This window comes from Lissotriton vulgaris, chromosome 1_1 (assembly GCF_964263255.1).
Source record: "Lissotriton vulgaris chromosome 1_1, aLisVul1.2, whole genome shotgun sequence".
NCBI classification, from domain to species: domain Eukaryota; kingdom Metazoa; phylum Chordata; class Amphibia; order Caudata; family Salamandridae; genus Lissotriton; species Lissotriton vulgaris.
The window spans coordinates 1616709201-1616727618 of record NC_141685.1 but is presented as its reverse complement, the minus strand read 5'-3'; the positions used below and the strand labels follow the sequence as shown (position 1 = coordinate 1616727618).

The window sequence follows — 18418 nt, the reverse complement described above, 5'->3', positions numbered from 1 at the left end:
TTTTGAAAGATGTGGCAAAGGCATTGGAACAGGTTTGAAAAACTGTACTGGATAAAATGGTGTAATAGGTCTTGTCTGAGGTCTGGAGCCTGGAGGTGTTGCAGGCATCAATGATTGTCATTTGGATTGAGCAGTACGTGACTGTGGAAAATGTTTAGAGCCATCTGTTAGCATAAGAGGTAGATCTTTTACCAAGTTCCATGGTATTTGCCTCTTCTCCTCTTGTTGATCTTGTATGGCTAGCTCGGAAGCATCCATACAATATTGTCATCCATCATTCTCTTCCTCATGCCATACAAAAGATCAGGAGGTGCATTCCCCTTTATTCAAAGAGAATTATTTAACTTCGTACTCCTCTTCTTAAGAGGCTTGCTATTTTACATTTAACTGAGATGGGCTATAAGGTGGCCCAAAAAGACCTCCTTCATCCCATTTTTTCTGTATCTAAAAGGTGTTGCAGTGGATAAGAGGACACCTTACTAGGGGAAGGAAGTATGTTCTGTCATTATAGTTCCAAGGATACCCTTAAACAAAATTAGGGTTATTCTAGAATCCTTTAAGGCTGATAGTATCTCCATTCTTGAGGATGTTATTGCTTTTGCTGACACTGTTGTGATGGTAAGCACAGTGGATGTTGTAGCTGTGAAAAATGTAACTGAAGATATGGTATCTACAGTCATGATTGACAATATTTTGATTGACGGTATTTATGTTGTCGATGTTGCCATGATGTCCTCGTCGTCAATGTTCCCACCAACATCTTCTTCATCGTCGGTGACTTCGGCAATGGAGTGTCCACCGATGCCTTCAGCGATAGCTCTCATATCCATCGTGGATGGTGTTGTTGACACCGTCTTTATCATTGGCAATTCTGATGTCTTTGACACTGGCAAAGATGGAGAGTGCCTAAGTGAGTCTATAGTCAACACATTTTTCTAAGCTGTTGGAAGTGCTGATTATATAGTGGTTAGGTCTGAGATAAGTCTCCTCTAATGGAGATTTTTAAATAGCTTTCGTATGAGGTTCTCTTTTAGATGTTTCCTTTAAAGGACGTTCAGAATGCGAATGTACTAGTTTAAGAGATTTTGAAGAGGTTTCACCTTCCTCTCCAGAAAAATGCATAGCTTAAGAAGTTGACTTAAGCAGCCTCACCAGCAATCGTGCCTCTGTCTTTCAAAGTCTTTGTAGAAAATGTTCTACAAATGTTACATTCCTTATTTTTATGAGTCGCATGCAGACAATAAATGCACTCCTTATGTAGGTCTTCAGAGTTAAGTCTCTTTTTACGTTTCCCGCATGGCCTCAAAAGGCTTTTCTTTGACACAGTCTAGTTTGTAATTAGTAACAAATCCTTAGGATTTGAAGAAAAAGTACAGAAATATTCAGTTATCTGACTGAGTAAGCAGTGCTCAGAGGGACTTCTTTCACACACAATGTTCTGCAAAAATGAGACCTTGCCAGCATGGGTGAGTTGTGAATACTGTGCTTATGACCACCTCGCCTTCAGGAGACAACTCAAGACCTGGCTGTTCGAGCAGTAGCGGCCCCCCCTCCCCCAAGCGCCTTGAGACCCTTCCGGGTGAGTAGCGCGCTATACAAATGGTCTGATTGATTGATTGATTGATTGCTCTGATTGGTTGAGCTTGATTGTTTCGTAATGATGTGGTTAGTCTACTCTTTGACTATGTTAAAGCTATTCTGTGTATGTTTAACACTGTACTGCTGATTATATCTAAGGTGGGATTCCCAGCTCCACAATGGGGATGATTCAAGCATGTGAATTTATGAAAGATTCAACATTATAAAATTGAAGGAACTTGACATAGATGTTCTGGAGATGTCTGAACATTGACATTTTAGCGGAAAGTGATGAAAAGGATTCGTCGTGCCTTAGGACGGGACGTAAAGATTGTACAAGGTCTAAAAACACTTGGTAGTACAAAAACTATTGCTGGATTGGAGAAAGACTGGGTGCTTGAGTTTCGAAGGAAAAGAACATTTTGAGACCCTGAGATTCAGCAAGACTCCCTCTACTGAATTACATTTGAAATGTCTTATTCTTTAGACGTTTGAGAGTATATGAAGCAATTTTTAATTCATTTATATAGATTTTGAGTATAATAGCTTTATGGGTGAATTCTAGCTGACTGCCTTGTCTCTGCATGTTCTTACCTCCCCACTTGTTATTTTCCTTAGGGACTTTTATTCTTTTGCTACATTGTTAAGTGAACTAATATATTTGACAGTGTACTCTAAAGAGACTAATATGTTATGCATTGCAGTGATTCGTATTGGTCTATGTTCAAAATGTTAAGTTCCATAACTTTGTGCCGTAGACGTTACGGAGTAGCCTGTCAGCCAAACTCTTGGTGTGCCCGCTCTAGTCGGGTAGACCATCAGTTTTCGTATGGTGATGCCCACACTGGCTCCGGCATCAGAAAGCTTACCATGACTGCCCAACCGAAAGCTTGCCCCAACTGGCCACCCACCCTATTTAGAGTAGATGGGTTGACGTCCTTTTTCTCTGTCCTTCATCACCAGGTAAAACAAGCACGCCGAGGGTGTGGGAGCCATTTGGTTGTTTTGTTTTTCAGAAACAAACTCATGCTTTGCAAATGTTACTCTAAAAAACTGAAAAGGTTGGTGTGCTGCTGTCAGAAACACGATAGACGCCCACCAACTCTGTTATACCTTCACAGGAGCCGCCGTGGCAGCAGCTACTGTGAAAGCACAGCCCGCATGGCAGAAGGTGACCCCTTTAAGGGGCGGACGGCTGTCAAAGGTAATGGCCTCCGCCACCCTGACAGACTGCAGCCTATATGCTTTACCCTAAATCGGGCCCTTTGTCTTCAAACATTATCAATAAAAATAATTTAAAAAAGAAGAGGAAATAACACTTAAAAAAATGAAACAGTTAAGAATCAAATTAGATAATGAGTAGGAGGAAAAGATCTTTGAATCCTAGAGGCCTACCATTTGTGTTTCTGCTCTAAAGATGGAACTGAGTTAGTTTTAGACTATGCACATTTTCCCATGAATGCAATGGTTTCTAGCAAAAGAGAAGATTGATTTCACGTTCCTACGTTTCAAATTTGAATGTGTTCTTGGTATGGCACCAACGTAAGTTGAGGAAAACATCACTCCTGTTTTACTGGGGCCTATCTTCATTTGTTTGTTTGCTATGATATACAATGCGCATGGTACCGCATAAGACCGCATCAGGTTGCCAGAGCATGCCTCCGTTATTAGCTAATTTTTTTAAGTTTTACATTTTATAACCAGATTGTAGCATACATGTATTTCTTTCGTATGTGAGAGTGCAACTCACAATCTATCTTACAGGTTTTTCAGCCTAGGGCTGAATGAATTTGCAGTGTTACAAATCAAAGAGAATGAATGAGAGCAATGAAGGTATTAAGTAAAAGGAGGAGAAAGACAACTACAGGTGGCTGAAATTCAGTGAAGACAAAAACAAAGACGTTTAAATATACATTACTATTGAAATATAAGCCGTCAAGCAGTCGAAGAGTATTGCACTGGCTTTAACTCCTCCACATCAAGTAAAATCCATTTGGTTACAAGAATATTAGTGTTGCTGTCAGCAGCCTCCTGTCTGCCCCTCCTACCGTTTAGCTACTTGTCTGTCACCTACCTCTGTATGTAAGCCCCTTGGCATTTCTGATCCCTAATTCCAATTTTTCTCAGTTTCCAAATGACCTTGTCTTCAGTGTTAGCACATATGCAACCTTCCCAGAGTACAATCTAGTCTCTGACTACCATTTGACTGCAATACTCTGTCTACTACTTCTCTACTCTTTTGCCTACCAGTCTGCATTATTTTCAACCTGCAATGCTTTCCCTTTCTGCAGCATCCCACTTATCTTTTACCTTGTCAATATCTGAAACCTTACTCCCATTTTAAACGGTTCCCTCATTTATCCTCCACTGATTATCACCTATCTCCTACAGCAACCTTACTCTTGTCTGCAACCGATTCTGATTTTAATATTGATACTGTATGCAGCCTTCTTCCTGACTGCAACCTTCCACATTCTCCAACGTTATCGAGGCTGCACCCTTCCCCCGTCCCGCCTTTCAGTCTTCACCTTTCCCAAGTCTGCTATCTTTTACATTGTCCATCCTTTTGAAGCCTGGGACCTTTCATGTTGTGCAACCTTTCCAGTTATGCCACCTTCTCCAGTTTGTAACGTTTCCCATTCAACATCCATTACAAGACTGTAGCCTTCCCATACTGTGCAACCTTTCCAAGTATGCAACTTTCACAATGTGTGCAACCTTTCCCATTCTCCAATCTTTCCCAGTCTGCACCCTCCCCTCACTGTGAAATACTCATGGTCTGTATCTGTCTCTAGTCTGCAGCCTTATATATTATCCAATTTTTACCAGTCTGCAACGTTGTGTAGTCAGCAATCTTCCTCTTGTGTAACCTTCCAATGACTAACACCTTTGTAAGTCAATACCCTCCCTCTGACTGCAATCATTTTCCCTCTGCAACCCTTTGCCATGGAGAACTCGCTGTTTGTGCAATTTTCCTCTTTCCTTAAACCCTCCCTAAGCTGTAGCTCGTTTTTTAACCATGACATTCCAAGTGGAACGCCTCATGCACATCTATTGCTAATGTTTCTTCTGTCCACGACCTCCTACATTCTTCAACATTCCTACATGTGCATTCTGCGCTTCTGCACCCATTCCCATTTCAAACGACGCATTCAACCTGCTTCCTCCACAATCACTGTAGTCTCTCGCTGTCCGACTCTCCTAAATAGTTGCAACATTCTTCATCTTTAATCCTAATCAATTCCAAACTTAACCCACATGCAACTTTCCACTCCTTTAACTTTCTCCGCCATTTGCACCCTTCATATTTGACAGCATGCACGCATATCCTATGCCTGGCTTCGCCTTGTCTGTTGTTTCTGGCGATAGTTTCTAGGCTCCAGCATAAGATAACTTATTTTCTACAACGTCATCAGATATGCAGGCCCCTCTCTCAGTAATGCCCCCCCTGTCTGGTGTACATTGATAGTCCCCAGTGCCTTTATACCTTCAATACCACCTGTCTCCAGTGATGTCTGTCTACAGCAGCACTCTTGTCTGTAACGTTAACACAATCAGCAGCACTCGCTCTGCGCATATAACATGTCTTGCCTTCGGTGCTCATCCGGCTTAAAAAGGCCCCATGTCTGAAATGTTTCTGCTTTTTCTGTTTCATGCATTTTGTTTTTAATTCCAAGCTTCCATCCGGAGACGGAGAGGGGGTGAGTCTTGCTTTTCATGCTCCTGCCATTTCTGTCTATGTTGAAAAAACAAAAGCCTCACCGCTTCACATTCATCAAAACAGAGAAATCCCTGCTCGAGCAATAGCTGAGGACTTCATTCTGATGTATCACAGACATGAGAAATGACGTCCTACCAAAATCTTTAAAGAATTTTCACTGAAAAAGTCTGTCCGAACATTTTAGGCCAATGTGGGATTTCAGTATTTATTCTCAATCAACTCCCAGTCCCCATGCCCATTAGGGACAACACTTCTAAAGGAGCTAACAAACACATGCAGAGCCAAGTATATACATTGAATGTTTTGTGTAGCACTTTTTAATCGATTGCTTTGCAGCCTTTCCCCGCAGTTCCTTTCGAGAGAAGATTCCAAACAACGTGCAATACTCTCTGTACATTTCCCAAGTACTTCTAATGCATTATTCAGATCAAATGAGATGTTTTTATAAACCTTCTGGGTATTAGAGAGTGAATTTCCATCCAATTTATATATTTCTTTTCAACTCAGTGCGAACACACTTTGAAAGACTTCAAAAAGAACGGGTTACACTTTGCATACAAACATTTCCTTTTAACATGATTGTTTTCTTTTCAGGTCAATGTTAAAGTTACTTCGAAACACTATCACAAAATTCAACGTCCCCCGGTTTTACAACGATTTCTAAAAGCCCTAATTATTTCAGTTCATCATTGTAATACACATGATGCTTAGAATTATTTCACCATTTTGTCTTGGGTGTTTTCGTGCATCTTGCCGCTCCATAGCAATTTCTTCTTGAAATTTAAAAAGATGCTTTTAGAAAAGAGGTTCGTGAATCTGCACTGAGTTAAAAAGAAACGTACATGCTGGATGCAAATGCATTTTCTAATACGGGAACTGATTATAAAAATAAATCACACTTGATTTGATTAATCTATAGGATGAACTGAAGTCTCTTGTGTATTTTGTCTACTTTATGTTGAATTATAAGTGCAATTAGGAACCTGTGTGGTGTTTTAACCATTTTCACTGGGCACTAAAGCGATGTGCCACTTAAACTCCACCCAAAACACCATATTGTTTGCTTGCAAAAATTCACAATGGTAACTCCAAAAAAGGCTAACAGGGGAATCCACCAAAAATCTCTCTCTACCTACAGTCATCCTGTCCCAGGAATGATGGCCATTTTCATTAACTATCTTATGGATTGAAAAATGGCCCAACCCTGAATATAGTTAACCATCAGAACATTGCCTTAAGTAACCCATCTTCTTTTGGTAAGATCTTCTTCAATGTCCATTTTCATACCTCAGTACTTCTCGCATGCACCAAAGGTACATTAGTGAACCATCATCCTGTAGCCAACCTCCCCTCTCACTAGTGAGTAAAGCAATCATTAGCCACAGCCTCTTATCTGATCTTACCTCACAAATATCAATAATAAGTGAATGCTTCCACGTGCCTAGGATTGACTTTCGATTAGTCACTACGTTCAACTAATCCCTGAGATCTTATCTGACGAGAACAGCACTGGAAGCAGATTCTATGTGTCCCATACGGATCCATATTCATGTAATGACAGAGGTTGCTTCATTCTCTGTCTTCACTTACAGATATGTTTCTTACTACTCATACATGCTATCACCTCAGCATGCCACTGAGATACTCTCACTCTTCAGGGACCATTAGGGGGGCATATTGTGTTCTATAATTCACTGTTTAAGTTCTGCCAGCTGTTGCACATATTTGTCATGTTATTGATATTCGATTGACATACATCTAACATCAAGTATGTATTTCCTGTTCGTTTATACAAGGCATCATCAAATGACCAAACTTTTACCCATCTCTATATATTTCCATTTTCCAATTCCATCCAGCTCTTTCTTGTTTTCTTCAATAAATGCATTTTTCTTTTAGTTATACCTCTACTGCATTTCGTTTAGGCCCAAACTCTCATGACGTCTTTATTCCTTCATGTGTATTCTGTGCCCCCCCTTAATTACTTTTTTAGATCCATTAAATATTTCCCATTCTGTTAAATTTAGCCCCATTTCAGGACCCTTCACACGTCTGTAACACTCATCTAGCTCGTTATTCCACTTCATCATCTATGCTTCTCTGTGTATTTATTCAATATTTTCCAGCTTTACATTTCCATGTCATGTGCTTCTCAACATTCTTCATGTCAATTTTCTATTTAATTCTTCTCCATTTTTATCAGTGTTTTTCATCTTCTAACACATATGTGTGCATGCGGGCAATTTAAGGGATGCTATTTGCATTTCAATCCCCACAATCCCTCAAATACAGCTACAACCTGTTCTTCTTAACCTTTCTCCAAACCATCTCTATATTTTTCTAACTCTCTGTATTTCACCCTCTATTGTTCTTTTATTCATCTTACAAAGTGTTTTTCCTATCAATTACCAAGGTCATCCTGTTTTGTTTTCTTTTTTTATACTTTTTTCCCTCCTCAATTTCTTTCCACCTACAACTGGTTCTTTGGGCATACTTCCGTTTAATAATTCACCATCTAATTATTCTTCTCCTGCATGTTGCCTTTCATCTTTTCTAATTCTGCTCTACCTCTTCAGGCATGCTAACTATGCAACCTTCTTGCATTCCCATGAAAGCATTTCTTAATCCTCACTTAAATCTCACTGCCCCACTCCAGTTCTTTATTCCACTCTATCTCATAATTTGTCCCGAATTGCTTCATCACACCTTCCATTTCTATTTTTGTTTCTTTTATTTGAGGCTGTTGAGCACTCTGAGAATGAAGAAATACAAAGGTATGTCTTAACCTAAAGTTTTAATGAAATAATTCTGCAATGTTGGTTGGTGGTGAGTAAATAAATTAGTATTCTCCAAAATAGCTGTAATTTCCCATCCTTTGGGATTTACAAGCAGGTCAAGGCAAGGGCGATGGAGGCAGGGATGACTCTCCTTTTACCTACGTTGGAGACGCCAAGTTCGGCCACTGCTAAGCAGAAATGGTTTCCTGTCTGAATTGCAGAGAGGTTGGATGAGATCCTTGTGGCAGCGGAGCCTTCCTTGCGGCAGGACATTGTGGAGGCAGATTCCAGAGCAGCAACGGTGAAGCAGCGGCCAACAAGTCGGCGGATTACTCCAGCAGAGATCAGTGTAAGCAATTCGTTGGATTTTATAATATGGAGTTTGGTATGTGGGAGGGTGGAACCTAATTCCTGAATACATGGGATATTCTCTAAAGACAGAAAGGAAGAATCACATAGTAGCATCAGAAATTGAAAGTGGAATGGCTAACAGGATCCAGGAGGGTGGCCAGCAGAGGAGGCTGTAGCTATGTGATTATGGATATCCAGGAGTGTAGAGAAAGAGACAGGGAGACTAAAGGTCATTGGACACAGGGAGATTTTGAATCCCTTACAGATGGGAGGAATAGAGGAAAGAAAATACAGTTGAGAAAAATCACGTTTCACTAGGTGCCAAACTGTACCTGTAAATACAAATAATTCATTTGTAAAAAATGTTTTCTTTTAAGAGCACATGGGGTTCCACTCTGAAGATAAATGCTGAGTGGTGCATTGATCTCTAGCTGTGCTGTTTGCGCGAGAACAGTTTGAATGGGACCTTTTAATACTTAAATGGTATATTGATGGTTATTTACAATGTAGTGTAATATACAGGTAGATGTGTAAATTAAACTGACATATTGATGACAGCAGGGCACAGCAGCCATGCCAACTAGACATGGCATACAGTAAGATCATTACCCAGTATATTGTCCCAGCACTTCTACCACTCCTCAATGCTAGACTTATCTTAATTTGAATGCCTTTGCACTTTAGCCCAGCTAGTGAGCCAGCCACACACTTTTGCAGCTCAAAGTCCAGAGAAAATGGCACCACCATGTTTATCATGTGAAGAGGAGAAGATTGGTACAGGATGGTGTCTGACATTTTACCATTCTTGTTAATTTTCGCAAGATGTACAGGTCCTTAAACTGCATTCTGCTCTCCGTGACATCAGTAATGTGCTTTTTGTCATACAGTGTTTAGAATACATTTATTAATAACGATAACCTTTTAAAGTGTTTATACATTGTGAATAAAAACCGAAAATGTACTGTGGTCAAACCTAGTTCTCCATCACTTAACCATGGGTACCTTCTCTGAATTTGTAAACCTTAGACTGGGTCTAGATAAAACAGACATTTCTGAAAAATGTTTAAAAGAATTCCTTAAATACTTCCTTCTGGCCTTTTTTCTTTAAAAAAAGGGCAAATTAGAATACAATGTAAAATGCATTTTGCTAAAATGGCAACTTTGATCCCAAAAATCTCAAACTAAATAAAAACAATTTGAGCCAGTGGTTTCTGGTGCTCAGCACCAGAAATTAATTGTCAACAATGGCGATTGTGACAGTCAGCCACAAGGTGCTGCAGTCTGACTCATTCACAGATGATTACAACAACAGTTACTTGTTAGTTTAATTTACATTAACAATTACTATTAACTGCCACCCAAGACATTATTATAGCTTGGGGCCCTTAAATAGTCTGAATTGTCACATTCGTAGTTGTGTGATGGTTAGTTGTTGTGTTGTTACTATCATTGACAGCATAGCAAGGACAATGCGTGGTGCAAGCTGCAGTGGCCTCCTGACGTGAGCCCCAACACTTATTTTTTAACAAATTAGGCACTGCTTTCAGGTAATCCAGGTGGGCCATTGTCTTAGAATCACAATTATATAAATATGGTAGTTGATTATGATGGGAACTCCTGAGGAAGGATCCAATAAATGCAATTCCAGCTACTCTCTCAGGAGACTAAAGAGGGAAAAGTTAGGTTTTAATTATGCAAACACAAAGGAAAGACAAAGTCACTAAGGTTCTGTTTTGGAGTCAGAGTCAATGCAAAATTATTTAGCAAAGATATAAACTGATCTGCAGGTAGTCACTCTGCAAATCACATAGATTTGCAAATGTCTTATTACGGCAGCAATGCCTGTATGCATACAGTGGAATGGACCTAAAGGGTACCTTAAAGTGACCTTTTGGTTTTCTGATAACATCTATATTTAGTTATTATCTTTTTAAATGATTACCTTTATTTGCTTTATATGCACACTATTAAATAATCGTAATAAAATAATTTTATCTTTTTTTAATGAAAGAAGCAGATCATATGTCTAACATTAGTTAACATTTTTTTACAGGTAGGATAAAACACGTAATGCAAATATTTGTCTTAAATTTAATTCAAATGACAACGGGCTAACTTAATCATTGTCAGCTGTACTGTTGTAGTGGAAGCAGGCATTCTTCTGTGACAGGGGGTCGCCATAATCTTAGACACCTTTCCCCACTAAATGGTTCCCAAGTAAAAGGTTGGGGGCTTTGGGAAAAAGAATTCTTGATGGAATTCCTCGCAGCAAGAAGTTTGGTGAATTGATAGTCAGGTTTCTAGTCTCTATTTTACAGCGATCACACCACCATTGAGTGGAGAAATCTTCCATCATTTATGTTCAAGTAAATGTGGGAACTTTGCATATGAGACCATTATGGCCAATTCTTGATCTAGTGGTGCATGCCTTTTATGTTTCTTTGATTTTGCAAGTTAACACTTTGACATCATACCCATTACCGCATCTCTATTCATTTTCTGTGTAATGAGATCTCTTTGAAAAGCACTAAGCTTCTCTACTTCTCATTCTTATTACCTTTGCTGAGTTTCAGAATCATTAGGTCACTTCTCCCTCTTCAAAAGTCTGTTTAAATAATTCATAACAGTTACAAATTGAAACAGTTCGCTTGGCACCCTTCCTCAAATGCACATCTTCAAGAAAATAATACAAAATAACAATAGTTCCATGCCGATCCTTGGCCAATTCCATCAGTTTAAAAGCAACACAGTATGCCCTTTCGCTACTAATCACAGATAACTCAAACCCACTTCCCACATACCTGTAAGTCTTGTGTACACAGCACACTGCTCAGGAGTCAAACTGATCCCATTTCCTGCGGCATAACTAAGTATCCACTACTTGTTTAACGGATCGCATCCCATTATGTGTGGACGAATTAATCACTACTGCAAATAAAAGTGCAAGCACTCACAGTCTCATAAAACATCAGAGCAATGCACAAAGAAATCTACATAATCTAAACAGATTTAGGACCTGATTTGACAGAGAGGGCTATTTTGGAGGTCTTCCCGCTCACCTACATGTCGTGGCAGTCCAACCGCCTGATTTAGATGCTGGAGTGCAATGCGTAACAAGACCGCCAGCAGTCCTGCCTACTTTGCCTTGACTTCACTTCCCACCCCTTCAGCGGGAGGGGGGGGGGGGGGGGGGGGGGGTTGGGGGACGACGACGACTTCCTACCCCTTCAGCGGGAGGGGGGGATGTTGCAGAAGACGGCAGCAGGACTCAAGTGAGGATTCCCGCCGGTAGTATTTGGTTCTGGCTTGTTTCAAAGGGAATTCCGATGGGAATCCCTCCTATTTCGAGTAGGCAGATAGGGACAAAAAGGGGTGAAAACTCACCTTTTTTAGGGGTACAGGTTGCAATTTCCTCCTCTTCATCTTTGCTCAGGTCCCCCCTGTCCTAGTGCACCTTGACTGCAACGGACAGGCACCCCGTTTTGACAAACTAAAAGGTAAGTGTATGTGGTGTGGTGAGTGTGGGTATACAGTGCATGGTGAATTTTTGCTGATGAATGTACAACATGGGGTCACTAAGCATAACCTATATAGCGCCGAGAGATCCCCTGATCCCCTTGGGGATGATTCGCTTGTGCTCTACAAATCCACAAAGTAAAGTGAAGTATAACCTACATACACATATGGACACATACACAACATATATGTGTTATATGTAAAAAAAAAAAGTGCCTTATAATACTAGACATTTCTTGAATTAAAGATTCTCTCATGGTCCTTGTGTAGCCTCATCGGATTACTTTTTTCATGTGCCTTGACATATGTAAAATGGAGGCTGAATTCTAAACACAGAACTTGAACTGAAATAGCAGAACCTCAGGTACAAAACTTCCATAAGATCTTTCAATCACAAGTATTTATAAAAGACAAGTTGTGATTGCAGTAATAATATATAAATGGTAAAGCATAGGTTAAAGTGGGAGGTATTTTTGTTTTTAACCTTCCAGTAGATAATTAAAACGTCTTCTACCCACAGACTTATACAAGTTATTTTAAAGCACCGCATTGGGCCAAAGCGTTGCTGTCTAATTGCCTACAATGGCCTTTATTGCTCAAATCACAGGAAAAGATTCTCTCAAGGCATGTAATTGTTTTTGTTATCTCAAGTTTAGTCTGATTGAAGGCCCAGGTGTAGGGTTTAAATTGTTTTCTACCCTTAAAAGCAACTATGTTTTAACTACTACAGGCTCTCACAACTAATAGTTGTCAACAAGTGGCAATATGACACACAGGGTGACCCAGCCTGTGATACTGAGGAAGGGGCTCTTTGGGACATACCCATACTACACTTACTTTACAGAGGGAAAATCCAGCTGACACTCCCCCCCAGCCACACGCATAGTGCTCCAGACATGGGGATCGACCTTGAAACCCATGGGATGCTAAGGGAATCTGACAGGCTAATGTCGAGCAAAGACAGACTAGGCTGTTCCTACAAGTTAGAAGTTAAGGGAGGTAAGATGAGGTAAAGGTATGGTCACAAGGAGGGTAAGGGTAGTGCTCTGTGGAGGACTACACTGGGTATCCAATATGTTGGTAATAATGGCCTCACACACCTTTGCGAGTGTCATGCTTCATCATTGGCGTTTGCTCCTCTTTGGGCAGGCGGTGCAATACCCAACGGGCTCACCTAGAGGGGCTCTTTGGCGGAGATCTTTTTACCAACTGCCTATGGGTGAAGTGTGGGTGAGGGGCCAGAAAGGTAGAGATGGGTAGGCAAACCGTGCGTTTACCAAGGCTGTTTGAACCTTAAACCCCTATGGTTCTTTCCCCTTGATGTAAAATCTACCGGGTACTGTTGACACCTAGACACCTTGACCTTAGGCAAGAGCTGTCCCATACAGGTAGTACCACTATTTTAACTGACACTAATCTAGGTCACGTTATACTAGAGATAGATGTAACCACTAGGTCCTGAAGAATCGCAGCCAGTGTGCATAGGCGAGAAACATGTTGACCTCACGAAATGTCTTGTAGTCCTAGATCGTGATAAGGAATCCTAATTTCCAGAAATCATAGGCTACCCACTGTTTTTACATGTGGCAGGGGACCACCAGAATAAATTGATCTCCGGTACCTTGTGCCACATTTTAACTCATGTATTTACACTATCCCTCCCTTTCTGGCCCCTCACCCACACTTCACCCTTAGGCAGTTGGTAAAAAGATCTCCGCCAAAGAGCCCCTCTTTGAGGTGAGCCTGTTGGGTATTGCACCGCCTGCCCAACGAGGAGCAAACGCCAATGATGAAGCATGACACTCGCAAGGGTGTGTGAGGCCATTATTACCAACAAATTGGATACCCAGTGTAGTCCTCCACAGAGCACTACCCTTACCCTCCTTGTGACCATACCTTTACCTCATCTTACCTCCCTTAACTTCTAACTTGTAGGAACAGCCTAGTCTGTCTTTGCTCGACATTGTCCTTTTGGGCTCTGACTGTGGCTGGACCTTCCATTCAGAGATTTTCCTGAATGGTAATTGAGCCCTTGGATCTTGATGTGATCCACTTCCCCTCCTTTTGATATATAATCTCACAGGCTAGACACCACTATGGGAGGGAAACACACTCCATCAGGTAGCAGCCTTAAAAGGCTTTCATAGATGGCATACCATTGGCATCTTCACTTAAGGCTATGTGATGGAAGGCGCAACACTTAGTACATAACAGATTCTGCAGGAAGAATATGGCCTGCACCACAGCCGATTCTACCATTCCTTACAACTGTGAAATACCCTTGAGTTGTATATTACAGGGTTGGAAGATCTTCCTGACTTTAACCCTTTAGAAGTCAAATTTCTCCTAGGAGAACTAGGAGGATCACAAGATATTGCAAGTAAATCCCTTCCTAGTGCATAATACCCCTGACACTTTTGCAGCATTAAGTATTGCATGGCACCTCACCCATGGCGTTCTAGAAGATGGGAGCTGGGCGGAAGCGAGGGTTTCCCCGAGGTATGCACCAATAGCATTGAGCCTTGGACTCATCCAACTTCTCTATGTCCACAGAACCTACCTCACGCAGCATAGACTTAGGCAAATGCAGGTGACACCCTCCTATCTCTGCTTGCGATGACTAACATGCGAGGGAAACTGGCTCACAAATACGCCCCTACTGGGAGTAAGTCTTATCCTGCCTAAATCACATGCTGGAGATACCAATGCCGCACAACTGGAAAATGCTGCTCCTCCACATTAGCACCAACTTAGCCATGATTTGCTACAAACTGACGCTGTTCTGGCTGTGTCTTACAGTGGCAAAACGAGATATTGCACCCTGTTGGAGAGTGGAAGCTTCATCCTCTCTTACAGGGTGGAAAAGAGGAAGGGACCTCTGCATGATCTGGGAACAACCAATTAATAAAGCACGGGGCTGCCTTGAGAAATATCTCAACATATGGGGACTCTGAGCAGATTACAGAGGCATTACCATTGTTCAGAGACTTCCTACCCCACACACCTGGACACAGAAATGCGGACGTACACAGGATTGGGGATGCAAAGTGGCCTATTTTCTATTGTTGTTTTGTTGTTACTTTTTCATGTCACACTCGAAACCCAATAAATTATGTCATAAAAAAAACACTAACTTTTGAAAGTACTGATCTTCAAAAAGTGCTTGAAGTCATACTGATTCTGCTGCATAGGTTACGTTGCAAACCTATCGGGGTTAGGTCAAAACTAATCGTATCATCTGCATACATCAATACTTTTGTACCTAGTTTTAGTGGTAAATTCTTCAGATTTATTAATTGAATTAGCAGATCATAAAGATATAAAGAGATCGAGAGAGAAGCTACAAGGCAACTTTGTTTTATGCAATTCTTCATTTTTATCACGGACTTCAAACATTTATTCCCTCCCAAAAGTACTTTACAAAAAGTTGAATTATGCAGTGAGATTATAATCTCAGTAGGCTAGCTGGAAAAACTAGAGAGGAACGTTTTCTCCATAATGTTGGTCTAGCAGTGTGATCAAATGCTGAGGAGAAATCAGTAAAAGCAGCATAGACAGTTTGACGTCTGGTAACTACATATTTATCTTTAATAGTTTTTCTGGCATTAATATCAGTTACTGAGCAGCTGGCGTGAAATCCCTATTGCTGGAAAAGCATAATATCTTTCTCCAGGGTTCAAGCCTGCAAAAGTTCCAAAATAATCCTTGTGTAATTTTGAGTAGATTAGACTATTGTAACTCCCTTTTGCTGAAATCCCCTAAATACTTGACTGGTAGACTACAGAGAATCCAGAATATGGCAGCTAAATTGGCCTTGTCGACACTCCTCTTCTTCCCAGGCTCTTGTGGAGCTGCATTGGCTCCCTATTGTGCAGAGAATTCACTTTAAATCGCTCTGTGTTGTGTTCACAGCACTTCATGGATTGGGCCCTATACCACTACAGAGTAAATTCAGTTGGTATGTTCCTCCCCGTTGTCTTCGATCGTCTTCGGCCTTCTTGGTGAAAATTCCCCGGACCAGAAGAGTTAAGCTGGGGGGTCAAGCCTTCAGCGTTGCGGCTGCCAGACTCTGGATGGAATAAGCTGCCCCCGGAGCTGCAACAGCTGAATGATCTCTTATCATTTCGTAAAAAAATAAAAACTTGGCTCTTTCCTACAATCTAACTTTTAGCTGTTCTGATCCCAGTGACTCTTCACTACCTTCTCTTTTAGCGCCAGGATGCCTGTTGGGTTACAATGTGATGTATAAATTTTGCTTACAATTAGAATTACAAAGATCATTCCAACCACATCAAGGAGAGCAATTTGCCTGTAATTATTGAAAGCTTTCCGGCAACGCTTTTGTGTAACGGTATCATAATGTTCCCTGTCCATCAGCCGCGGATAGTACCCATTTTACTGCCCTGAGAATAAGGCAGCAGGGGGCTAGAAGATTCCACAAGAGTACTGGATCTCTTTTTAATACCATTACCAGAATCTGGTTCTGGAACATAGCCCCTGAATATCTTGTTCTGTTTACGTCATTCATTTTATGATGGCATGTTGGGGGAGAGATTTTCTCAGGATAACGGCATTGGGGTTAAGAAATAACTAATTTATGAACAGTCTTTGTTACAATTACTGCATTCAGCTCAGAAATATGGTCCATCCAAACCTCTGGTGGAATGCAAGTCACTGAGTTATTACCCTTTGTCCCAAGATTTAGAGCAGCGATTCTCAAGAAGCGTCATGAAATTTTATCTAGTGCAGCTTGATGGATATCCTGCCAGTTCTGGTCAACCTGCCACTTTTTTGTAAGTGCTTGTATACTTCTCAACGGACATTGGGACTACTGTTGAAACTGTTTACGAATGAGCTTATTATTTTCAATGGATTGTTTTAAGTCTATGGGGTCTTTTGGAATCGCCTTCATTTTATGCACATGTTTTTTGCCTTCCATCATCCCAACCATCTTTTATATACAAGACTCAAACTCAACTAATTTTTCATTAACCTTTTACAGCTATGCCAGTACTAATTAGTTAAAAGTGCTTATATCAGACAAATACCAATACAAGTGGCCACTAGTTGGTGCAACATCAATTTTTACTATCTATTCCATAGTTGGTTTGAGCAGAAGGTCAAAAACAGCCTGAAGTATAAATCTGAAAAAAAATTACATCATTCATAAGTAGTCAGTCAGTCAAAACACTTTATTCGATTACTTAAAATCATAAAAGACAAAAATAAAAACATTTATAAAAAACATTCCATATCATATATATACAATCAATACTTACAATCAATTATAAAATATACAATAGGGCCAAGATATACATCATCAGTTTTAAAAAGACAACTAAAAAACTAAAAAGTCAGGCAGGAATTCCGAGGACGGCTAATCTTTTGTTATTAATCCGAGCAGCAGCCACCAAGAAACTAGCGACACAATAAATGTCGCAAGTGCTATTTAACTGTTGCGAGTGCTATTTAACTGTCGCGAGTGCTATTTCATAAGTAGGAATTATTGCCCACATGCATCAAGCATTTTTGGAGTCGCAAACGGTGCGATTCCTTAAAATCGGCCGTTTGCGATTCCAAAAATGCTTTTTGAGATGCATCATTTGTTTCTGTTGAAAATCGCTAATTTTGCGATTTTCAAAAATGCGATTGCATTTAATGAATCGCAATTTTGCGATTCCTTAAATGCAATGCATCATTTTTAAAAAATTTGCGATTTTAAAGATTGCAAGTGCAAATTACCACGAGGTTGAACCTCGTGGTAATTTGCGAAATTGTTTAAAAATGCACAAAAATGCCTTTTTTAAACTGTTGAGTTACAGACACACATGTCCTTAGGACATGTGTGTATGTAACTTATAGGTAAAAGTGCATTTCATGGGTGCAGGGGGGGTCATTTGGACCCCCCTCTCCACCCTTGAAATTGATTGATGAATTGCGATTTCAAATAGCGAATTCGCAATTCCCATTCATTCCTATGGGCATTTTGGCCCATAGGAATGAATGGGAATTGCGAATTCGCAATTTGAAATTCGCATTTTTTATGCGATTCGGTAATAATTGCGATTTTTACCGTATCGCAAAAAAATTGCAAGAAAAATTATGCATACCATTTTGCGATTCGTAATTTGCAATTCGGTAAATTTCGCAAATTAGGAATCGCAAAAAAGTAGTTTGATGCATGTGGGCATATGTCCTCAATTATTGAAGCACTGGTATTACCTTTTGTAGTTGAGTGGGATGGTATGTCTGGTTCAACTCTACCATTTATTACTATTCCAGCCACCGTGGCTATTGGCTGATCTAGAAAGGCATTCCACATTTATCAGCCTTGCATTTATATGGGAACAACCCTTCAGGGATGTTCCACCCCCTCTCATGAAATAAACAATATAGCCCAGGGGTGGGCTCTTCGGCTCCTTTAATTGGAGAATGTGGCCCCAGCCACCTTTTTTTTACCGTGATGCCATGGGAG

General features: G+C 40.5%; 1 protein-coding gene across 1 annotated transcript in view; it reads left to right on the top strand.

Moving 5' to 3' along the window:
- SHANK3 (SH3 and multiple ankyrin repeat domains 3) overlaps positions 1-18418 on the top strand; it is a 1483929-nt gene that overhangs the window by 1276641 nt on the left and 188870 nt on the right. The window contains exons 18-19 of the mRNA XM_086918824.1: positions 5256-5279; positions 8298-8425. Of these exons, the coding sequence (XP_086774950.1) occupies positions 5256-5279; positions 8298-8425 (152 nt within the window). The remainder of the gene's footprint in view (positions 1-5255; positions 5280-8297; positions 8426-18418) is intronic.